At 36.3% G+C, this 26,581-nt stretch overlaps 1 protein-coding gene across 1 annotated transcript; it reads right to left on the bottom strand.

Annotated features, from left to right (window-relative positions):
• Positions 1-4,336: 4,336 nt before the first annotated feature.
• LOC145691097 (uncharacterized) lies at positions 4,337-22,717 on the bottom strand. Its single transcript, XM_081766778.1, has 3 exons — positions 22,622-22,717; positions 12,540-13,172; positions 4,337-5,789 (listed from the first exon to the last, which is right to left on the bottom strand). The coding sequence occupies exons 2-3, from the start codon at positions 13,127-13,129 to the stop codon at positions 4,622-4,624; spliced, it is 1,758 nt and encodes a 585-aa protein (XP_081622904.1). The 5' UTR covers positions 13,130-13,172; positions 22,622-22,717; the 3' UTR covers positions 4,337-4,621.
• Positions 22,718-26,581: the final 3,864 nt, after the last annotated feature.

The raw sequence follows: 26,581 nt of genomic DNA, 5'->3' as shown, positions 1-26,581 counted from the left end.
TTATTCAAGAAGGAACTATATGAACAGATAATGTGATGGTAACGGTCGTTTCTTCTCCCATATTAATATGTATGCGGAAATATGTTTAACTTCTATATTTTCTTGTAATTTCTAATTAATATTTTTTTTCGCCTTCTCTAGACCACTGGACGACCGTAGGGAAACTTCTTCGGGTAGGATATTTTATGGAGATGAATATATTTTTTTTAGGGAGGCAATATTTCCTGGAATTGCAGATCTCTTGCAAAAATGGATGTGGCTAATCCATTGGATATTCCATAGCTAACTGTATTTTCGCCATCAATCTCAAAATATAGTTTTTCATTTCTCTTCTTCCTTTATAGTAACCCGTAACTAAGCATGCGTATTCTTAGGTTAGACTTTTTGAGTATATTTTGATGTCTAGTAACATTTCAGTGGATATTTTAATGTTTATGAACCGTAATTCTATTAAGTGGATTTGTATGCTAATGTGTTGTAATGTTTTCTATTCATTTTGAGAAAAGTATATTTTAGTTCTAGTATGTCCTAGAAACTATTCCAATTTGATATAGATCCCGAAAAATAAACTTATTTTTTTTTCTTTCAAACAGCATGAAGCCATAATGTTTTATGAAAATTACTTTGTTAATTATTTCGTATGCTCGATGTCTGAATTTTAATATCAATAAGACCATTTTGAATATTTTGTAGCGAAGATGCCTAAGAAAGTTTAACTGTCGTGGAGTGATAACCGTTTTGTAGGGAATTTAATCTCGATATTTCAGACCGACCAGAAAGTTGTAATGTCGTTGACTGTATTCTTGTTTGTATCTCATATTTTTCTTTTAATAGGTCTCATGTGTTTTGTCTTATAGAGACATATCTTTACGATGCTACGAGAGCATTTGTATTTTGTGTGTTTACACATCTTTTCTAGGTGGAAGACACGTTATGTTCCAGGGAACATACGCGTAGTTTACTGAATATTAATGTTTATTTTTCAGTTTTGTGCAGAAACATTTTGTAAGTGCCTATGGTTGCAGGCCTACTCATGTTTCTAGTTTTGCCTCGCAGGTGTCGATGGCATATTTTGTGTGTAAGTACGTGTAGTATTACACATTTTCCCACCAATAGTTTTGGTCAATTCATGGCATAATGACCATTTATTTTCAGGAATGTTTGGACTAGTGAGTCAACTTCCTTGATTCAGACCTTTGAAAAACTTGGATCAACACTGTATAGTTTTCAACGCTTTATTAATAAGTTCTCTTGCAGATAATACCCATATGTTCTGGTAACCCTACAATGTGTACGTTTTTGGAAGTGTACAACAACCATTATTCTAGGGCTAAGCTAATAATAACTTTGTTTCAGAACGAAACCATTTGTTGTATTAAGCATTATCGGATTAGTCTCGATTTTTTCATGACGAGCAGATGGCATTTGATCTTATGGCATGCCGAATTTTCTTCATACATGTCAACGAAATCACGATCTTTTTTTTTTTGATATGCAGAATCATGCTTATTTGTTGGAATTACTATGAACGTCATTTTTGACACTTAAATTTATTTTTTTTTATTTTGGAAAAACGATTTTTCGTTCTTTCTGCCAAACAACACGAGGCACAGTTAAAAAAAAAAGAAAAAAAGGACATACAGGTGAAAGTCTTATTTTGTTCACATATTGTCAGTTTATCATGTGTTTACATTTCCATTCATTTTACTTTTTCAATGATTTTCATATTTTTCAAATATATTATAGTGATATCGAAAGTTTAACAATAATTTTAATATTTCAGTACCTTTAACATATTTGCTATTTGCATATTCATTCATATTTTGATATTTTAAATACAGGTATCAGCATATTTACTAATTTTTATTGAGATATTTGATAATTCTTTAAGTCGATATTAAAAAAAATAACTTTTACTGAGATGTTTCATACTTATCGAAGTCAATAACTTTATGAATAGTTATTGAGTGTGCATATTTACTTCATATTACACGAAATAAAGTGATCGAAACGGAACACTTAAAACATTTTACGAAAAGTATTTACAAGTGTCTGAAATATATATATATATATATATATATATATATATATATATATATATATATATATATATATATATATTACAGTTTAAAAAAATAAGAATTTTAATAGCCCTAGAAACGCTTTTTGCGCATTTTTAGTGAAGTTATCAGGTATTTAAACCATACCACGTTTCTCACACCAGTGTTAAAAAACAAATTCTCCCCTTCTCCCCTCATCAACTCATCGTTGGAGAACCATGGAGGATACTCACACAGGAAGACAGCATGGTTTCAATATGTGAAGAAACGGAAGATAAGGAAACCCAACTGCACCAATTGTTGAAGAGCATCTTATTACCTCATGGGACACTTGGATTGGACATTGCTCATGCAGGAACCTCATCATGTTGTAGTGAGTGAACAAGTTCTTTAACTATTTTAAATAGCCCTTTTTCAGGTGAAAAACCATTCATCGTCTATGCACGTAAGTCTCACACCATATGACAGTGTTGCCAACTAACTAATTTTAAATCTCAGGTGAAAAACCTAATTATATTCATATTTCGTTATACGGCCAAGGGTTCTCAACCTGTCTACGTGTGCACTTAACAGGTCGTTCCCTTCCGGACCCCAATCTATACCCGCTACCAGGTTATAGAAGAATTTCTTGTGGACACTTTGTATATTTCGTGAAGACAGTGATTATTATTTTCGATTTATACTTTATTCTGCAACGCACTTAAGTTCTTTCTTCGGTAGAAATTGCTTCTTTCCCACACAATTGGACAAAGAAGTCTTTCATCGTTTTTTCATATATATATTTAAAACGTTGCCTTTGCTGAGAACATTTCAGTTAGTGACTAACCATTTCAGTGTTTCTCCCTGACTCATTATATGCACAGTATATATTCTATAGTTATTGGAAACTGAATTAAGTGCTTTCTTTAATCACTTATGGAAACATTACCATAGATTAGAGAAATACGGGCTGACCAGATGTCCCAGTGGCCAAAGTGGCACCAGCCTCACAATTTTTGCAGTTCGTTATCTGTATTTTCTCACGCCAGTGTTATCGCCGTGTCTAGTGCATTATAGGCAGTTGGCTAAAATTAACATAAATTCTTTTCCGTATTCTGTTTGTATGTGCGTACAGGTGAGTTAACTCAGTGATTTATGAAATGAACTGCCAACACTTTTAGTTGATCATTGCAACCCGTAGCTTGAGCTTGGATGCTCAAGGAGCTCGACTCCGGATTTGTACGCAGCCACCACGTACCTTGCGTTGGGAATCAATCATTAAGTTGTGTTAAGGAGCACAAGTTATTAGCCGGTGAAGAACGTTTTCTTACGGCTAGCCCCAACTAGTGAAGTCCCAGGTTCACAAACTTAGTGCGCTAAAAAGTTATATACGCGCCTTCCCATATCAGTATTCCACTGTGGAGACCTTCTTTTTGTTTATTTGCTGAAGATTCACCTTTACGATGCAGGACTGTTCAGCATAACAACTGGATTCATCGTGGGACGATCCAGACAACTTTTCCCCAGTGCTAATCCCCCAAGTGTGTCAATGGTGTGAGAGAAGCATTTGTAGTGATATCTGAATCATAATCATATATATATAAAGGGCTATATTGCCCGGAAAGGGCAAAGCGTGATTTCAGCGACTAAAATTATTATGCATCCTCAGTGTTCAGTGTTGTGTTCATTCGTCTTCGTTATTTTTTTGTTTTTTTTTATATAATAGTGCTCTAATAAATAAGTATAGTGTCATTTAATCCAGTGTGTTTTCGTTGTTTGTATGAGTGATATTTGTGTGCGTTATGGTCTGGATGACCGTCTGATCGTCCGTGAGGTTTTCGAGACGAGACACCCGAACCTCTCGGCGCCTAATGCTCGTATTATTGAGACCGACGAGCAATTTGGAAAGTTTGTAACCTTTTCTTGGAGAGGTCCTTCATCGTCCTGTCAAGGTAAGTTAAAGTATCAGGAAGATACTTATTGGTAGTACCACGAACCACGGACAACGACCAGAAACTCCTGCCGGTTACAAGCACACCTAAATGCTGCCTTCATTGCATGAGCTTTTACAAGCTTTGTGTAATAGGTTTTTTGAAAATAACTAAGCATTAATTAAAATACAATAATTATATTTAAGTGTACGTTCGACAGCAACATGTCTTACCTATTCAGGTAATTATTTAAATTACTCAAATGATTAAAAATATGTTCTCCTTTAAAAAACTATTTTAAATGTTTATATATATTTATTTTAGAATTTATTTCAACGTAAAATTTTGATACAAGTGACAAATTTTAAATGCTGAAACACACTTTGAAGTACTATACTTCTATCCAAGAATATGTATAAAACAAAAACCCTCCTTTTCTTTCACGTGTCAAGGAAAAGTGTCTAAATATTTACGATTCAAGAAATGTTACAACATAATACATCCAATTTCATCAAAGGTACACGTGTATAAGTAAACGTGAACATACCAGGAGTCTTTAATTGTACAGGAACAGCTCTGTACACAAAAACTTATATTTTATGATATTGAAGATGATTCATCCACCTAGTGGTGTAAGAAAAGAGGTGACATTTACGTTTTCTTCTGTCTACATGTCCGTCTTTCCGTGTGGTACAAAACTGACGACAAATAATTAAATGACTTACCACAGTCTGCGCAGTGATACTTCTTGCTATCACTATGCACAGCTCGTTCATGTTGTCTTTGGGCCGAAATCCGTTTAAATTTACAACCACATATAGAACACTGGTAGGCCTTTTCACCAGTGTGCTTTGTCATATGCCTTTCCAAATCACTTTTCCGTTGAAAAGCTGAAGTGCATATTGTACATTTGAAAGAACGGGGGACAGTATGAATTCTTACGTGCATTGAAAGCAAAGACCTATCACGAAACACTTGACCACATAATTTGCACACATTTTCAGCTTCACGATTATGCTTCAACATGTGTTTCCTGAATTCCCACCTGGAAAGATATATAGCTCCACAATCAGCACATCTAAAAGTTCTATCCACTGCGTGAGCTTTTATATGCGCTAACAAACCTGGTTTGAATGTAAAGCCTTTTCCACATTCGTCACATTTGAACGGATGCTTACCCGAATGAGTAGCAAGATGGGCTTCGTAATTGTATTTTCGGGTAAACCTTACACCACATACTTCGCAGCGTTTATCTATGTGGACTTCATTTGTGTGTGTCTTTATGTGTTTCCGAAGCATATATCTTTGATAAAAACCTTTCCCACAGAGAACACAAGAGTACCTTAGTTCCTTGCGGATCTCTTTTAGATGCCTATGTAGATTACCTTTCAAAGTGTATATCTTGGAGCAATGTGAACACTCATACGGGCCTAGATCCTTCTCCCTTGTGTGCATTTTCGTATGTGAAATAAAACCACCTTTGTTTTTAAATTTCGCACCACAATGATCGCATGAATAAGTTAGGGTTGATACATTGACTCTTCTATATTTACGTTTTGTATGTGAATTACGTGGCTTACCAATATGCCACTTAGGCTTCGGCCATCCTGTTGTAAAATGAGCTTTCATATGTATAATAGCAGCACATCTTCGGGTGAAGATTCTTGCACAGTGTTCACACTGGAAGTGATTCTCTTCATTGGCGCTGGTAGACGATTCAGAGTCCTGTACTACTTCAGCACTCTTATTCACACTTGATTGATCATCTCTCCTCTTAAGACCCGTAGTCATTGATTTGTCGCTATTCACATCGAAATTGCTGAAAAATATAAAGTATTGATATTAATATACTACATTTTAAAAATTTCATAGGTAAAATATTTCCTTCATTTATTTCGTCCTGTTAAGTACAATACATGCTTTAAGCATTTGTTTTTTTAAAATACTAATTGCAACATAGAAAAAAAATCAATTTTAAAGTTTCGTAGCTTTCGAACATTAATGCACTCCTCCCAATTCAGCGATAAGGCGCCAGCGGCTAGGCTCAAAATACTCACTAACTCATACCATCATTTTAAGAGGCAATATATTTGTAGTTAGGTGTATAGAGCGATAAGGATTTGTCTCTGGTCCATATTAATTGAGTTGAATCACGAATCGTGAAATGGTTCGAATTAGATTCAGCTGTCACATACTTGGATACTGAAAAAGTGAAATCTTTCAGTTTTACGTCCCACGTTTATGCCGGCTAGGCAAAAGCAGACGCTGATGAGAAATGAACGAAATGGTGGAATGAAGAAAGTGGGAAGAAACGGGAGAACAGTGAGAAACCCACGCACATGGTGTTTGTCCACCATCGCGCGAGCTCGTTGATATTGAATTGGGTACACATGTCAAACTATGTTTTTACCTATCGTTCCTAAGGGTTGAATACAAAGGCCAGAACTAATTAGATTTACTGATGTATTCACTTCGTCTACATACATCAAAACATACCACACGACTGTTTGTATCCTTGAATCATCGAGGCTTGCACGACGCGCATCTAGAAAGTAAGTTCCCTTACATTGTAAAATGATTGATAAATTTAAGAAACAATTGTGTTTAATAATGTGGAGTTATTGATACAAAATCTACTTTTCAATATACGAATCAACTTTGTTGAAGCTTTGTCGTAACGTGGCACTAAATTTGTATACCTGTGTCAATGAATCCTATTACCAAATACTGGAATGAGGTTATCAGAACCGTCTGCAAGTCAGTTACGCTGTTAAAACGTTATGCGGCAAAATACCCTTCAGATCGAACAGGTGAATCCTGACCAGAGGTAGAACTGTGGTACAAGATCATGTACGACACCTATATTTCCTCTGTTGGGGATGTAGTCGAGAAACTAGTCACCTTTCTGGTGGTAACGCAGAATGAAGGTCGGAGTGCACTGGAGATGCTTCTTGGTCTGGAACATATTCTGCTTGCAAACTGGAAAACTACAGTAGCTGAGTGACGATCTCACGCAGCAAGACAGCGCGCAGCAGATCTGTGGAAACTGGCATGAGAGTTCGGATACACAATTGATCGCTCCGCACTTTGCACCAATTCGATGGTCGGAACCTACGGTGAAAATTGGTGCGGAATGCAGTCATTGTGTGCATAATCTTCTAGCCATACTAAAGCTCATGACATCAGGTATATACATTTCAGTAAAATTGGGAAGAATGTCTGACGCTGCTAACGTGAAGAAACCTGATTAGCGCGCTTAACTCGACCTCGTTGCGATAGTATACGCACAGCATTCTTTATCGTGATACAGTTCCTTTACCATTGACTAAACAAAACAGCACTTAATGTATCATACTGTTACGTGCTCTTTGCCCACACCTGAAAAAGCACGGGACGCGCTCTGTACACATGTGCCATCTATGCACAGTTTTAGAACTTACTGTTTAGATGTGCCTCATATTTCGTGGATTTGTAGCTTTTAGACTTTCCAAGAACAACGTCGATTACTCCAAATCTTCAACTTGTAAGTGCTTTCAATGCCGGTGAAGCTTTAAAATTATCTTTTCCACGCTTTGTGTTATCCAAGATGATATGTGTATTCTGTTTGAAAATGTTGGAGCTAAGAGTTGAACACAGAAGATGCTGTTGTCTTTCCCCTCTCTTCGAAGTGGACCAAGTAAGCTCTTTCCTCCAGGTAAAGAAAGAAGTCTCAACTGAAATGAAATTTCTAGTTTTAAGTCCCACGTTTATGACCTTTAGACTAAAGTGATGTGTAATTAATGAAAATGAAGGGTTATTTAAGAATTGGTGAAATGGCAATGTGAAGCGAAATATAATATATCCAAGGAAACTCACGGACTCGAAATTGTCTTCCACAAAGCTCGTTTGGAACGAATTGAGATCAAACCAGGGAACCTTGCGCTAGAAGGGAGCAGTCTGCCACTGAGTCACCGTACATTTAAATTCCTCAAGAAATACACTCACAGCGTCCAGTCTTAAACTTCCTTACCGGCAGATGAAAGATACAGCGTCGGTAAACCAAAAATCAGGTTTTCTCCATTCATATCTTGAATTTTCGGCTATGCGAAAACGGATACGACAGATCCTTCTGGGATATATCTCAGTTTAAAGAAAGATTAGGAAGAACGCCCCTGCAAACTATTGTGAAAGCTTACTTTCACAACGTCTATCCAGTGCACCACACAGTTTGTATGCTTCCTACACAACTTATCCTATACATAAAACTTCCAAAAATATAACTTCAGATTGCTGGATTCTATCGAGTATGAATATAGATTTTTGCTTCAAGGAACAAATATGGGATAATTGTGTTGGAAATCAAAAATTTGTCGATTCTTGCCTTAAAAAAATTATCGCAATGAAAGATTTGAACAAAACATAATTACTTTAAGAGCTGTAGTAGAACTAATGACGATGTATAATGATTGTCACGTTCTTAACCTTCTGTGTTACTTAAGGATTTCACTTGCATTCTGTCCTTTCACACCAACTATGTCAAACCTGACTTGTAGCTTCTAATAAAATAAAGAATTTTCCTTAAATACCGTGGCAACTATAAGCAGAGCTCCAAGTCTGAAATTTTCATCGGTTACATTTCAACGCAAGATGGGTTTTGGCAGGACTTAAGAGAAATGGAACCTACAACATATATCAGACTTACTGAATTGCAAGATTATTTGTTATTCTAATTGCAGCTCTTCTATTATCTCAATATATTTGTAAATTTCAGAAAATAAATAACTGCCTTGATCAATGGTTGACAACATGAAACTCTGCGTTTGAGACCTGTCACGAGGAAACATTTCCTTAACCATTTTGAAATATCACTTGTACAAGCAGATGAACAGTATGTCTAGAATTTCGTTTATTCTCACGAATTTTTACTCCTTAAATGCTTAAAATTGCCGGAAGACCTGTCAAAGCAAAATAGCACATTCAACCTTTGGGATAGCTTGGTACACTTCAGTGGAAGTTTTCCTAATTTCTACAGTAAATTTTTTGTCGCTATCTCTGCTGCACGATGCAACATTTGGTATGCTTTACTAACTCTTTGTAGCTTTAAGTTTTTCACTGGCAAATTGATAGGTTACTTCAATCGAAAGTGGCATTACCTATTAAACTAAACTAGCACTTAAAATTACAGCCACATTAGCCCTTTTATTCACAGAACTCTTCAGTAAACAAAATATTGCTTGTACAACGGATTATATACATAGTCAAAGTTTACAGTGTAAAACATCGTGTTGGTAACTTTCTCGAAATTGCTTTGTTTCTGCCCATATTTTCTATCCTTTAAAATAACTGATTTTACAAACTATCCTCTTTTCTAGACTAAAACCGTGTTACGTTAACGTTACGTTACGAATATATAGGTTGTATTATGTATCTTGAAGCAACGTTGTACTAGGGTCTCTCCTAGGATTTGTTTCAATGTGTTCAGTATCCTCCCAGAACAATTACTACTATAGTACGGTGAACTGAAAAAGAAAGAAAGAAAAAAAACCTCACGTGAAAGCAACATACGACTGTGTTACTTAACAGTCTGTAAAATATGGAGAAAAAGTCTTCTTCAGTATTATATATATATAAAAAAAATTACAAAAACTAGTGGATTAAATTCGAAGAAAAGAAAAATAATGGAAAATATTTTCTGTACATTATTTCTCCCACAATACCTGTCGTAACTACACTTGCATTTGTATGTATGTTACTTTCCACTCATTTTTCATAACCAATTGTTTTTTGTTTTACTTAGTTCACAATATTACATATATTTAGAAGCTTTTAAAAATTATTTGTTTTGCATTAGAATTAAATTTGGTACAGAAACACTGTTATGTAGATCAATTAATTACAAATATGAAAGAGTAACAGGCTAATTTTCATGCCTACAAATTTAGATGTGTTACTGTCTTCACACTTCACAAATATTAAACAAATACAAATTTCAAATAAGTTTAAAAAAATAGCGTTATACCTCGAGCTAGCTGGTTTTTTAGTGGTTGGAAAGTTAGCGCTCTCATCACTTATATGATGGAACAGCGATCTTAAAAGGTCTCGTAGGAATTTTTACATTTGTGCAGTTTTACACAATAATTTCCAGTATCGATAAAAAAAAAAAAAAAAAAAAAAATCAGTAATTCAAGTATCAGTAGACAACCTATGTGCCTATGAAATATGTGGATTATGCTGAAATTTTGTACCGTTCAACAACTGAAAAGGGTACACTAATTTACTGCCAACTAAAGCTTACAATACCACGCTTATTCTTTAATGTTACAAATTCAGGACGCTATGGAACAACAAACATCCAAACACATAGAAAGTTTGGGGGCTTCTAGAAAGTGGTAACATATTTAGCAAAAATATGTCATGCATGCCGAATGGAATTTAGTACCGAATACTACAGTCATACTACTAACGTATTGCCGTTTGAAAGGCTCTATGTATCATTTACAACTTTGTTATTTTGTTCCCAGTCGACAGCACGTTAACGATTTTGATTGCTCGGGTTTGTATCATACGAAATATTAGTGTTTTGCAGTTATTACTTCATAAGTAATAAAAGCGTTTGAAGATAAATAATGGTCTGTATATATAAACTGTAATTGATACGAAAATATCTTAGTATCTAGTATTATTACCATGATATGACGTACTTGGAGTAACTAATTAACAAATTATAAGGGATTGAAAATTCTACGTTTTTCAAAAGATTTAGTTTAGAAGATGCTTAGTGGTTAACTATAGCATCAAATCGCAAATTAGGCTCCTTTCAGTAAACATACAGACCTTAACGCTGTTTTACGGAATTTGATATCTGAAACAATTCCGAAGATGATAAAAAAAGCGGCTTAGGTGAAAGTTGACCCACTTCTTAAAATGGTGTACCTTTCGGAAACGATTATTGATTGTTGCAGGCATTTGATTATGTAACACAACATCAACAGTGTTTGGTAGCTGTAATTACAGCAAATTCTTGCTATCACACAATTTAATTTTTGCCATATTAAAAACTGCTAAAAAGCAGAGTGAAATCAGTCCATATGCTTTCTGCTGGCGCTGATCAATGGCACGACATGATGAAAGATTCCAAACAACGCCGTTCAACAATTGTAAATATAACTAAGAAAGTTCTGTCACTTTTTATGGAGGTCTGTGTTGCATTGTCCCTCGCGGCGTGAGTTGAATGCGAATGCAGTTGTTGGTGTAGGTATATTTAACATACTATTTGGTTGTGGCAGTTCAGTTATACCGTGAACTTGTGTGTGGACAGAGTGAACATAGGACCTGAACAGAGCCCATAAGGGTGTGTATGCTGTACAAGTTCAAACTGGGATCAAATGCCACCGCATCGGGCGAAAGATATGCGAGGCCTTTGGTGAGGGTGACTACGCGCCCAGTGCAGCGATGCTTTAAGAAGTTCAAGGACGGTTACGAGGCACTGAAAGACGCACCACGTGTCAGAAGACCAACACATGTAGAAAATAAAGATCTTCAGGCAGCAATCCACGCGAACTATGGTCAGATATGTGGGAAAACCATTCGGCAGCGCTTTCATGAACTTGGGTCAATGGGTCCTACATGATTTGACTCCGGCCCAGAAGGCCACGAGATCACATACCTGTGTTTCTTAGTTGCCTCGTCTGAGAAAGGAGCCATTTCTGGACAGGGTGTTGACATGTGATGAGAAATGGGTCCTGTAGGAAGCCGTCATCATTAGTTAGCATCCTATAAACCACTTCAAAACAGCAGAAACCAGCACTGCACCAGAAGAAAGTACTTCTGTGTGTTTGGTGGCCTCTTCGCGGCATCGTGCATCGGGAACTGCCACCAGCCAGTTAGCGCATCAATGTAATTGTTTACAGTCAGCAGTTGGACCGTGTTGGAGAAAAACTCAAAACTCTAGAGCGAGCACTTTTGAGTCGCAAAGGGATTCTCTTGTTACAGGACAACACTAAGCCGCACGTGGCTGGCATGAACCAGGACACAATTCTACGCTCGGGATGGGAAAGAGTATTGCATCCGCCATACTCCCCGAAGACCGCATCGATCGATTATCACCTATTCCATTCTTCGGACAATCACTTTAGAGGACGCTAGTTCAAATCCCTAATAGATTAGGAAAATGCAATTGATACCTTCTTCACTTCACGGCCCACCAAATAATAACGCGATAGAATCCATGGCCTTCCAGAACGTTGGCAGAAGGTCGTCGATGCTCACGTGGGCTATTTTTAATGTTCCATGTACGTCTTAGGGGCATATTATTTGGAGGTGGTGAGTGAAAAGCAACATAACTTTCTTGGTTACTTTATATATTAAATGCTACAGAAACCAAAATAGCAGCAAATAGTCATTCTAAGGCGCCTGCAATGATGACACTGCGTTCTGGGACCGTCACCGTGACAGGCGGTGGAGGAGATTATTTAGTATTGCACTCTTCCAATGTAAATATCAAAAACCTCTTACAGATGTTTTCGTCTCATTTCCATTTTTAAAACTACACTGACCAAAACATGGATTTAAAAGTTCGATTCAAACATACCTTACAGATATATCCGGTGACACCGTTCTTAAATATCCATTGTTCAAATCGGATAAGTTTTGATCAAATGTTGCACTACTCTCATCATACTCAATTTTGACCTGGAATTCTTTTCGGATGGAACTCTCAGTCATTACTTGACTTTTGTTGAATAAATCAGTTTGCTCTAATTCTACACTGTCATCTTTCTGTTTGATTTCATTCTCTTCTGCGGAAGACAGCACTACCGTTAAATCCCTGTTATTTGGATATTCGTATACTACAGTTGGTTCCTCTTTAATGTCCAACACACTCATGAAGTTGCTTGATTCTTCTCTTTCTTCAAGCTCTCTTGCAGAGGACGGTACTTCTAAATCAACTTTTTGCTGTCTATCCATCTCCGGAATAGAATGTTGCTTGGGATTTTTATCATCATCTTTATCTGAGACAACACTATCCTCCGCATAGAACGATGAAACATAATAATCAGATTGAGACGAATCGGAATCATAATCTAAATCATCCAGGCAAAATGATTCAACTTTTGGAATACACGATATAGTGATCATTTCTACATCAGGCATTGTTGCATCTGCTTCCTTATTATCCATGTGTCTCGAGAATGTTTAAATTAGATTATTAGTGTCAATAAACCTGGAAAAATAGATTTTATATTAAATATCACAGACTGCACAACTTCTACATCAAAAACATATTTCTTTGTGGGTTATAAGTCATTTCTTTCCTTACCTTGTTCTTCTTTGATTAAATACATTGTAATTGATAAAACTGTTCTAAGGAACGTGAAAGAATATGTGTTCTCGTATTAAAAACAATTGAAATTCGCACCTAAAATTTGAAGAATATATCTCTAGACTTCAAAAAAATTATATTACTTTATTCACAAATTAGAACCAGAAGTTGATAAAGCTTCGAAAGTGTTCAAGAGTCTTGCTTTATTGCGTACATTAGTCATGAATGGAAATTAACGTTTACATTAAAATATTCCTGATACACCTACGTTCACATACTTTAAAGTTCAACTAAGGAAAAGTAAACTTTTGTACTGAATTTACAATGAAATATTCAAGAATGGGAGCCGCTGATAGGTAAATAGTGTCCTCGATAAGAGTAAGGGACTTGAGAAAGAAAAACACACAAGCTTATAGCGGCGCAACCGTATTCAGTTACCTTACTAAAGCCTACATTCAAAGTGTAAGAAGAAAAACATGCTATGTGATACATCACTGAAAAGTTTACGAAAAACAGAGGCCTTTTGTAGGAAATTTTTATTTCTGTCGTATCCTCTGACATCTTGCTATCCAATATATATATAAACAGAGAGAGAGACTTATCCATTTAATGGAAATACGGGAATGAAAAGCAACTTCGTACAATTGAAATCGCGTTGGACAATTTTTCGTTTTTAGAAAACATTCTATGTGACATGAAACGGAGTCAGAGAGGTCGTGAATGGTAGCATGTGGAATATAAACCATTTCACGTGTAATGCATCACTAGGTTCCGTAAAAGAGGATAGAGACGGTAATCTTCGACGGATTGGTGTTTCCAAAACGGACCACAGATATTCAATTATGCGGAGATTGGGCCGTCCAAAGGAGGTGTTGAACTTCATCCCGATGTTCCTCAAGTTACACTCCCAGCTCTCTGAATGGATGCATTATCATATTTAAATATATTTCAATCTCCCGGGACCATAAGATGCACATAATTCCTTGAAATGGCAACATAATCGCAGTCAGTGATGTGATTGTTAAGGGTAAGCATAGTCCCGTTGAAAACCCACATTGCGGCGGAGAGCTTTACAGATCAGTGTGGTATTTCACGGATTAGTGAAGACAATACATATCATTTGCTTCTGTGGGATCCTGCCATCATCAACATTAGCCGTGGTTTGAAATAAGGTGATCGATGACTGATGCGACCATATCACACGTTTACATTCATCAGCGAGCTATGTTACATGTTCGCGGCATTTGGCGTCCGCTATGGTACTTTACCAGCAGCTTCGCCCGTACACATGAGTAAACGAGAACTTAAAATTCTACAGCTATTATTATTAGAAATTAACGATACTACAACATGATGATTCCAAACATATAATATATAACCTGAGGTAGTGCCACTTAGAAAAATACAATTTCCTAATTCGGTTGGCATCACTGTTAATTAGGTGGTATTGCAGATTATTTCAACAAAAGATACAAAGAAAAATTTCTTGGTGTTTCAGTCAAGACTTTCCGTGCATGTAAATCGCAAAAGATCTAGTGATAGCGTGAAACTAAAAGTTAGATAGGAAGATGTCAAAAACTGCATGGCATGGAGCGTTCTGCTTGTCGTACAAGGCCCCTAAGTCAAAGAGTTGTATTTCTAGGTTTCCTCGACTATTCAGCGAATAGTAAATATCTGCTGAGTAAATGACAGATATCTCCTAAATCCGTACTAATGATCTGGATTAATTTGATTTGTGTATGAGGTTCATTTTGCGATGAAATTGTTTGAGGTGATGTAAGTTGTTGACACAATTGAGATGCATCGATAACTTCTAAAATCAGTTTCTTCGTCATCCGAAATCAATGGATCAATCCTAAAGCAACCAATTCTTCGTCAAATTCAAATATGACAAATGTTCGTATCTCAAAATAGAAGATACGAGTACATCGTTCATGAGTTAACATATATAGCAATATTAAGTTCGAAAATTGTGTCTGACTGAGATATTGTAGAAAAGTTTCCTTGGGATCTGTTATTAGATTTTTTAGGTGTTATTCGAGGCGAAAGTTTAACCATTGCTTGGGCGTAGGAAACACAATGTGGGAAGTGTCAGAACAAAAGCAATTAGGATTATTGTCATATTTCTTGTGAAGCTGACAAAGCATGTAAAAGCTCTGCTATGAGCATATAGTGTCGGGTTATTCGTGAATGGAATCATCTAACTGTTAGTCACTCCCGCAGTCTTGCTGAGCCAAATACTGCAGTATATGCTCAAAAAGAAGAGTTTGTGGCGTCATTTAACCCGTTACGTACTAGCATGACCATATGATCAAAGTACGTAGCGTTTTAGATTTCAAACTGTAGCTGCCACTACTTTAGTGTTATTATTTTTCTACTTCTACTTAGCTTTCAAAGACAAATGACTTAATACTCTAATCCACTTCCAGCAGATTCTAGCGTAAAGTCATCTAATGGCAGTAATTGGAAATTTGAATTATTTTCCCTTCACCAGAAATATCAGCTACTAACAGATAAGTGATATTTTGAACTTTCCAATTTTACAGATCCTGTTAACACCTAGGTATTTATACTAGAAACAAACAAACAAAAAAAACTCTGTTTTGTCTGATTGATTGCTTCTTTAACATTACCATAATAAAGAGGATTTTTATATAAAGAGACCATATGATTACGCTTGGTCGTTAAGAGTATATTTGTCCATTATGGTAGGCATCGTTCCTAAAGTTTCAAAGTTTTTGAGATATTTCACAGTACACAAATGCACATTTTAGAAAACCAATAGAACACCTGTTAGGTTTCATTGTGAATCTTCCAGTATCAGTAAAATAATTACCATTCACGATTTGTTTACGAACATAATTTACTAACCATTTGAAAAACATTAGATATGGTGCAACTGGTACTTTACTAGAAAAATCGCATCCCAGAGGACTGTCCTGCAAGTAATGCCAATAAATGAAAAACTAGGACCTTCGAAACGCTCACCCTATGTAAATGACGTTAAAGACAATTGCGAATATAGAAGGTAAAATACTGGGCGTACAGCCAGAAGCCAGAGTACGATAGGTATATAATGAATTTACCACAAAAATTCAAAAATATATAATAGCTTAAACTATTTTTGTCACACACACACACCAAACTGGGGGCATTTAACCCCAAGTAAAGATTACATCAATTGTTGATGAAGTATTCCGCACGGCTGAAAGTAACCGCTAATCTCGTTCATAAGATAAATTAGTCAAAGTGAGACAGCCAAAGATAGATAAGATTATAAAAGAGGAAACAAATTCCGGTAAATAAACTCAAATATTGGTTGCTACAGCATTCGCGCCCGTAGGAAAAAGTATTGGCTGCTACTATTTGCGTAACTTACACCAGAGTAAACAATGCTTGGATACTCGTACATTATCAGGTATGGCTGGTTTCGACTGTTTTGAAACGGGTTCATGGGATGCTAACCACTGATGGCGGCGCCGTGGAGCATAGTACAGGACCCACTTCTTATCACATGAGAACACCTTGTTCAGAAATGGCTCCTTCTTCAGACAAGACAGCAAAGAATCACACGTATTTGATCGCGTTGCCTTCTGGCCCGGAGTGAAATCATGTGGAACCCATCGACCCAACTTTTAGTGTTTCCGAAGTTGATGGAGGTGCTGCCGAATAGTTTCTCCACTCACACTGAATTGTAGTGCCAGTTCCTCATATGTCTGGCCACCGTTCGCGTCAATTGCTGCCTGAAGTTAATTTTGTACGTGTGTTCGTTTTCTGGCAAGTGGAGGGTCTTCGTGTGTTCCGTCAGCGACCTTAAACTTGTTACATCACCGCTGCACTGTCCGCGTAGTCACGACACTTTCACCAAAAGGCATGGAATATCTTCCGTTCCTTTGCAGGAGGGTTTGTCCCTTGTTTGAACTCGTACAGCATAAACGTCCTTACGATGCTCTCTGGAAGCCCAATGCTCACTCTGTCCTTACGCAAGCTCTCTGTGTAACTGAACTGCAACAACCAGGTAGTATGTTGGATATGCCCATCCTAACAACTGCTCTTCGCCTTATCTCCATTCGCATTCAACTCAGGCGTTAGTCTCCAACTGTATCAGTCCACTTTCCCTATTACGTACCAAATGCGAGAAATTCCCGCTCAAAGTGGGGAAAAAATCCTCTTTTATCGCGAATTTCTCCGCTCAGGTATATGACACGTACATGCGAAGGGTACCAAAAAATAAAACTTTGCTCCATTGTGAAAATAATGTACAGGAAAAAATAGTCTTGATGCTATAGCCGATTTACTAATTTTCCCTCGACATTACATTTTCAGTCAATTTCTATCCAATTTGCTTCAGCATAAAGACTAATCATTGTAGGAACATGAATCGTACCTGGTCTTGTTTGGCATGAATCGGCCTTTCGAATGGTATAAGTTGCATATCCCGATCATGCACCTGTGGGGGGGAAATTCCCCCCAAAGGGAAATTTTGTAAAAAAAAACCTTTTTTAATTTTGGGCCCCACTGTGCACCCCGGGTGGTAACGCTCAGCGCCAAAAATACGTCGAAATATACTACATAGCGTATGTAATAACTGTACGAAATACAAATCTCATATCTTGAAAACTAAGGGCGAGACAAAACATTGACGCATGTCTCAACAATACCCATGTTCCCCTATAGCATGAAAACACATCGAATTCTAGATAAACATTTCCTGACACATCCCTAATTGTCGTAGGAACACGAATCAAACCTTGTTTTTATTGGCATCAATCGGCCATTCGAACAGGTATAACTTGCAGATTCGTATCGTGCACCTAAGGGGAGAAAATTCCCACAAAAGGGAAAATTTTGTAAAAAAAATCCTTTTTTCTCCAATTTTGGGCCTTGCCCAACGTTCAAAAGGCTGATTCAAGTCGAAGACAACGAACTACGATTCATGATTTTAGGATAAATAGTGATAATATTGTAGATACTTTACTAACTAATTGACTAAAAATGTGTAAATAATGCAAGAATTAAAATATTTGAAAATTTCCTGGCATATTTCTCTTTAATCTAGGAACATGATTTGTATCTCGCTTTGTTCCAAATAAAAGTAGGTTTCCAACGGTACCACTTCTAATATGTCTATATGTCCTTGAGGGGAGAAATTTAGAAAAAAAAAACGGGAAATTTTCTCCTGAAATTTTTTTTTTTTATTGATTTGGGCGGAATTTTCCCGCTTCAGGTACATAATAGGTACATTTGAATGCTACATTTGGAAACTCTGCTTTATAGCGAAACTAACAAAGTACAAACTATGTTTCTAAAGTTAATAGGGATGCGTCGCGATTTTTTTTTAAAATCTCTAAAATTTACCATTTTTTAAAAGCTGCCCTCGTTGTTTGCGACGTCACTGCCCTCAGGCATCTCACACGTGAATGCAAAATGCCCATAAAACATGTTCTTTGATGCTTCCATACTTGAATAAATGCAAAAGACCTGGTGAGAAAATCTTAACTAGAGATTTATAAAGCAAATTCCGAAGGTGGACGACATGGCCTTTATACAAGCCAAAAAATTTAAAAGGGTTAAGTATTTTCCTTTTTCTTTTCTTTAGTCTGGCTTTCGTGCAGTACTTCATCTGCTGTTGCACGAATTGCAATAGAATGTTTAGATTCGGGTGTCAAATTTTATTGTATGCACCTTTATGAGTGGAGCAATATGGTGGTTCCTGATGTAGCTTTCCCCGTTATTTTCGTCACTCTTAATAAATAATAGTGGTAGCCGGAATTTTTTCTTTTAAAAGAGAAAAGATTCGTTCGAATAAGAAATATTTGAAGATTCCATTATTCGAATTTTAGTAGTTTTAGTCCAAATACACGTCGTGATGTACTGTACCTCGTTCAAAACTATAAGAAACGCAAAGAATCTTCTGCTTGGTGGCCATTCAAAGCGAGAAAATATAGAAACGGATTAGATTGGAGCGCAGCAGAATGTCTCGCGCAAAAGTGAGTCCATACGAAGCAGGCGCATGAGAGGCGAAGGGCATGCGGATAAAGGAAAAAAGTGCAAAGTGCCACTTGATATCGCATGAGGTTACATGTAATCATTTGGCATAAGTAACTCTAAACTTGTTAACATAAAATACATTTTTTACGTATCATACTAAAATACTTCGCAAATTGAAGTTAGGGTATCACATAGGTGTGTTTGACATGGCCTATTTTAGCTCACTCATTTTAACCTTTGTTTAAAGTTTTTGTAATGGTTTCAGAGTACTAACATTATTCCCATATTATACAGAAATACCTAAAATTTGCACATTATGCAGAAACATTTTGACAATGAAAATTAATATCGCAGACAATCCTCTTCTAGATCTTCCCACTCATTTTAACAGTAAAATGTCATCGCACCTGTACCATTATTATGTTCTTAATCCGCCCCTCATTTTGACCTAACTTCCAGCTCATACAGTAACCAGTGATACCATTAAACATATTCTCGTGTACGAGATAGAGAGATAAGGTACCTACATATGCATGGTTCAAAATTATTACCGGATAAGTGATAGGGGCGGGAGGGGCGAAGCGAGTGTAAGTAAGGGACTCTGGAATGCTTCAACATACAGGGTTCACTTATTAGAATATCTGTAATTACAAACCTATGTAAAATTACAGATCCCGATAATTATTTGTGAAATAGATTTTTATCATATATAGTTTATTGTAATTAATTTGCACACTTCTGACAATAGTTCACTTTATCCAATTATAAGTAAGATTGTACAAAAGTATTCAATGGAGGAATTACCCTCCCTTCCCAATTACTAGCGTCCTGTGCGTACATAAGTTCCTTACATTGGACTCTTCTGATTTTATACCTACGAAAGTTTTACACGTTAGCAACCAGATTCACAATCTGCATCATACAGGCACTTAAAAGCATAGATAAATGCAGTTCAGTAAACACCTTAATAGCTTTTGCTCCTAACTTTGTATAAAGAAAACATTAACATGGAACTAAAATTCTTCATTCTTACTACTTCTTCAATTAATCTAATGCCTAAAGTAAGAAACACTGTTAGGCAATTATTAACTCTCATTAAGCGGATAATAAAATAATAAAAAGCTTATTATAAATAAAGGGAATACTTTGGAATTTGTGGGACCAGAAGTTTCTGCTTAAAATTCATACTTTCCTGGTATATTTTCTGTATTTTTTGATGGTTTAGGATAGGCTGCTTAGTTTAGGTTACGATTTTTAGATTGGGGGGAAGGAGGCTGAATTCTTTTCTTAAAATTCGTACTTTCTTCCTATATTTTCTTGTTTTGACAGTTTAGGCTATGTTAGATTACGTTAGTACTTAGTTATTACCAGGGCTTGAAAAACGAAAATCACTTTACGAAGCAGTCAACTTATCAATACATTCTTTATTTTGTTTATTAGCATGTGTTTCACAAACAGAAAAAAGAGTGACGGATGCTATTTATTTCTTGAATTGACATTTGTGATTCATCGGACTTTACTCGTTAAATGTAAAAAATTACTCGACACTAGCAAGTGGATTTTTTTAAATCCTAGTAAGTACTCGTACGTAATATCAACTCATTTTTCCTGTAAACACGGTTGGTTGTTTTACCCGATTTTGATCCCCAGTTCCAAAACTATCCCTAAATATAATATTACAAGTAAACGCCCTATTACAGTTTAGATAAACACAGATTTATACGCAAGAAACCTGTTACTCTACTATTTGAGGAACCAGTGTATAGTTACTCGAAACATGTCGGAATCATACTTTTTACATGTACAGTAAAATATAAATACGAAATCCAAAGTGTGGTCCTTAACACGTCATACTCCATAACGAAACGATGATGAAGAGAAATGCTGTGTAAGCGTAGTGTACAAAATTATTATAGAATTGTCGATGCTCCGTACTTTTATTATTTTTAATGTGATCTTAGTTAAATGAAAGACGTGGGCTTAGAGATCTCGCAAAGGTGTGCCACACACAATGCATGAGCTTTTATGCCATATGAATCGTTTTCCTTTTACCTCGCTTATATGTATACCCACCATCGCTTCCACCCTTAATGCCTACGAACGTACCTCGCTCTACCAAGCAGGCACTCCAAGTGGCCTTCTGTCCTGAGTCAGTTCGATAGGATTCTTAATTTTTAGTGGTACCTTGCACAAGTTGGGCAAGGTTCCAGATTACTGGTCCCCCTTCCCTGGATGCGGGTCAGTGATATAGATGATCCGGAAGAACCGAAAAACTGTATTATTAGATGACCAGAAGAAAATAATACACTTTTTCGGATCTTCCGGGTCACCTATACCACTAACCTGCATCCCCCACGCCCCGACAACAACACAAGTTTCTATAAAAGTATAGCAGGACAACCTTCGACTATTTAAAAAAAACCTAAAGTACTACTATTATACAAAAAGTTAAATAGTTCTTCAAACCATAGGAGGGCAAGCCACCCTAAACCCCCGGCAACAATAAACATTTCTACACACGTATGGCGCGAAATCCTCTAACCCAAAAAATAACACTTTTTATTTTAAAAACGTAGGAGTGTTAATAGTGTGACTGACTAGTATTGTTCCAAGAACAACATGAAGTTATGACTTGTCAAAACGATTAATATAATGGAGTATATTTAGTACAAGGGGTCCAGAAGCACATAAAAAACACAAAATTTAGAGGAGAAATGAATGATGCAAGTACTTAGACGTAATATAACGTAATCAAATCTAACCTAACCTAAGCTAACCTGAACTAACTTACTTACCTAATATTATAGAAATAAGCGAAATTCTATCATTTTTAGGAAAATTATGCGGGACCCCTACACTAATTCAACATAAAATAACCTAACCAAACCTAAACTAAACTAACCTAAGCTAGCATAAACTAACCTAACCTTCTCTAAACTAACCGAATGTGAACAGAAATGAGCAAAATTGTAACATTTTTTAGAGAAAAGTGCTGGACCCCTTCTGCTAAACATAGGCCAATATAATTAACAATAAATAGTGTTCACAGCAACTAAAGAAAAATCATCGCAAGCATAAAGAAGAAGGAGCATGTATCAGGTAAGCAAATACTTCTATTTATGAAAAAATAGGGGGACCAGTAATCTAGAACCTTCCCCACAAGTTGGTTAGTTCTTTTCTGCACTATAGATTTGATGGCATCATCCACCAGGCTATATTTATAAGCATAACGCTTAGGCCCTTTTAAAATTTATCTGCACCAAATATTCTGGCTTCTCCATTAAGAAACACTCACTTACGTAGCAAAATTGAAAATCTTGATAAACAAGTAAATATATAATTATTGTGTACATGTTTACCTAAATTGGAATTGGACGAAAGTAAATTGTGTAAAATTATAGCATTAGAGGTCTTACTGGCTTCCAGGACAAAGAGATGAACTCCATTCTTTATTCGCACCAGTCACTGTTGCCAGCTATAACTGGCAATATGTCTAAATTCAGCTCCAATAGTCACTAAGCTTCAAGCTAAATGGAATGTAAGACAAATCGGTTAAAAACGATGTTCTTTCTTTCCTTTTTTATGTGAAATAAACAAAGTAAACATGTATACGTAAACACAATCAACAGAAACAGAAACTACGTACAATGAATAAAGCCAATTCACAAAGAAATATGACATCCTTCTGGAAATGTCTTGTCTTTGGAGCTTATCCTCGCTCAATATGTATAGAACAAGAACACGATTCTTCTAAGAACACTGCTGCCACAGTCCTAGCCCTGGAGTGGGCTGAAAAATAGTACCAAATTGAAACAAAAAGGGCTGAATTTATTATTTTATGCCATCGGGGGTAAAAGTATCGGGGAACGCGGGGGCCGCCGTCTACCCACTTTCAGAAAATATCTGTGGCGTCCCCCACTTCTAAAAAATTACAATGGGCAAAGATAGGCATGGGGGACGGCGTGACGTCATGCATCCCTCTACTTTTTCAGATCCACTTTTACCCCAAGTAACAGAGGTAAAGTTCTATAACACTCCCCTCCCCCCTTTTCCAAGAGTTTAAATCAAGAAAGTGTTTTTTAAAAATTAATTTTTAAAAACAGCCAAATAGGACGACTAAAATTCCTAAAATTTCTGCTTCTTTCTCGTCTCCTTTATGCGCGGCGCGGATGCGCTCATTTAGCGTCATTTGTTTTCCGGTATAGTTCGAATTACGAATTAGGCCGCGCCTCCATTGCATCCGAATGCGATTGCGAATGCGAATGCGAATTTCCCAGCACGTGTAAATGAATTGGAGTGCCTCGACTAGTTCCGACCTGCGAATTGCGAAAACCGACGAAAAGATGCGAATGCGAACGATCCCAACATGCTGGGATTGTTCGTCCGAATTGATGCGAATGGAGCGTCGTCTGCAGAGAAATTGAGCGCTACGTGAGAGAAGAAAGTTCTTTTTGCGTGAAAGTAGTCGACGGTGCGAGGTGCGGAGATAAAAATGAAAATAATAATGGAAATAGATGTTGATGTTTTAATAAATTGTGTTTTTTATAAAGTTCCATTGTGGATCCAAGGTCATCCAGATTACCACAAACGACACGTCGTGAACAAATTATGGGCAGATGTAAGTAAAGAACTTGGAGTGGAAGATATTTATAATTTTATTTGTTTTCTCTTTAAAATATGAAGATCTAATTAATACACGAACCACAACTTTTTATTCAATTTATATTTCCTCTTTGTTCCTCAAATAATGATTTTACGAATACATATAATTATTGACTAATATGTTTGAAATAGCAAAAACGGGTTTTTTACTCATGGAGAAAATTTTCGTAGAAAGTTGATTGATTTTGCAATCTCTAATTTTATTTAGTTTATTTATTTTAAAGTGAACATAGCGGTTACCACAGAAGCATAATAATAACAGGAGCGACATTTGCGACATTCACTCTATTTTGCACACAAAGGAAATTAATACATTATTATTATTATTATTATTATTATTATTATTATTATTATTATTATTATTATTATTATTATTATTATTATTATTATTATTATTATTATTATTGTTCTGAAAACTTTAAGATATGAATTTTCAAGCAAAAATATTTCACATTGAAGGTTTGAAAGAGATATTACAACTTGATTCGCATTCACAAAACTTCGGATGGAGTAGAGGCACATGAATTCGCAGTTCGCATTCGCATTCGCGTTCGCAGTCGCATTCGGATGCAATGGAGGCGCGGCCTTATACACAGTTCGTAGCGTTATGCGGTGTAACGTCACAGAAATAAATGTTGAACAGCATTTTTTAAGAGTCCAACACACAGTATGAGTAACGTAAGATGTAGGAAAAGTCTTGCTGACACTTTTGAAAAAATGACAAGTATTTGTTAAATGGTGCTGAATTGGGTAGAATTGTACCAACTTTGTCACAAAAGGGGCTGAAAATGCCTGCGTGGTACCAACGGGCCGATGAATGACAAAAAGGGCTGAATTTGGTACAATTGTACCAAGTGTGGCAACGCTGTCTAAGAAGAAATAAAAAAAAATGCACAGGTAGCACGTTCTAGTCATTTCAATTTATCAACGAAACAGCATTACGTAATACATAGTACACAATGCAACTAGATAGGTCTATTGTCAATTATTCATTCAAAATACTCCAGTTAGGTGATTGGCAAAATACGGCTCACGGGTCAGATACAGTCCCCTAAAAAAGGTTCTATCCACCCGCCACATGATGCTTAACCTGACGAATGAATAGAATAGGATTTATTCGAGAGTTTTAGGTTAGAAACGTGCTGACAGATAAGCATTTACTCCGGAGAATCACAACATTACCGTTTGGAGCAAATTATGACAATCTTCAATGGCAGGGGCGGATCCAGGACGGAATTCAGGGGGGGCGGTGGGTTGTAATACTACTACATAGAGTTACTTTTAAGAGGTCCAAACTCTGGGATATGTTATATATATATATATATATATATATATATATATATATATATATATATATATATATATATATATATATATATATATATATCAGTTTCCCCTTCTGGGAGGGGCCAACGCCCAGATCGCACCCCAGATCCGTCCCTGGGCTCAGCATTACAAGAATTATGCCAAATGTGCTTTCTTATTATACTAGAGGCCTTTCAGTAAGAGATGATCTATGACATTTCTTACCACGTGCGGAGGGAAATTGCAGCTTCTAGTTTGACGCTAGTGTTACCACCATCGGTCCTTTGCTTCTGTTTCTTCTTACATTCTCCGATTTTTTCTTTTCTTTCTTTTTAACCTTCTATGTGCTGCTTAATATATAAAGAGGTCTAGTATATAAAAGGAGCCGCGGTCGCTCAGTTGTAGAGCGTACAGCACTGTTGCTTGGGGTCCCGGCTTCGATCCAACCCCCCACCAAGTGAACTTAATGATGAACAAATACTGTGTGCGTCGGTTTCCTTGGGGTGCTCCCTTTTCCTCCCACATTCTTCTTTCCGCCATTTCATTCATTTCTCATTATCACCGTCTCCTTTAGCCTAGCCGGCATATCCATGGGACGTAAAACTTCAACAACAAACGTATATAATAACGTATATAAGTTGCTTCTGATTGCATCACACAATAACTCCTGAACCAATTAAAATCGTTATGTAGGACCAACTAAAATCATTATGTATTACTTGGCATCATGATGTAGGACAAGCCCTTATTAAAAGCAAAGGAACTAGTAAAACTAACTTAACGGAACATAAAATTAAAAAATGTGATAAATCTATATTCTTGAAACTAGTAACAGAGAGTGAAATAATCATCATAATAAAACAAATGATAAATTCGAATTCGGCTGGGGCGGATGAAATCTCTAACAATTTCATAAAAGAAAAATGTTACAAATATTTAGTTAAACCATTATGTTATCTCTCAAGTATTTGAATCGCCACAGGAACATTTCCCGATAAACTAAAAGCTGCTAAAGTTAAACCATTACACAAAAAAGGTAAACTTAAGGAAATAGAATACTATAGACCGATATCATTGCTACCCATTATAAGTAAAATTCTGGAGAAAATAATGTTCAATCGGGTAATGGATTTCATTAATAAATATGGTTTCTTTAAAGGTAAATCCTCAGAGACAGCAATTTTTCATTTTCCAGAATCCTGCAGAAAGTTGTAGGATGAGAAATAATTATCTATAGGAATATTTTTAGATCTAACAAAAGCCTTCGATTTAGTAAATCATAATATATTGCTAGAAAAACTTAGTTGTTGTGGCATTAGAGGCTTAGGAAATAAATGGTTTGAATCATACCT

The sequence above is a fragment of the Thermobia domestica genome, chromosome 7 (genome assembly GCF_964235325.1).
Source record: "Thermobia domestica chromosome 7, izTheDome1.hap1.1, whole genome shotgun sequence".
NCBI lineage: Eukaryota > Metazoa > Arthropoda > Insecta > Zygentoma > Lepismatidae > Thermobia > Thermobia domestica.
The sequence above is the reverse complement of the archived record's forward strand: the minus strand, read 5'-3'. Positions and strand labels throughout refer to the sequence as shown.

What these genes read in the sequence shown, in the direction of transcription:
- LOC145691097 (XM_081766778.1), bottom strand. Translation starts at nt 13,129, where the DNA reads ATGGATAATAAGGAAGCAGATGCAACAATGCCTGATGTAGAAATGATC. An exon ending in TCACCGGATATATCTGTAAG is followed by an intron (nt 5,790 to 12,539) that starts GTATGTTTGAAT and finishes TATATTTTTCAG; the next exon opens with CAATTTCGATGTGAATAGCG.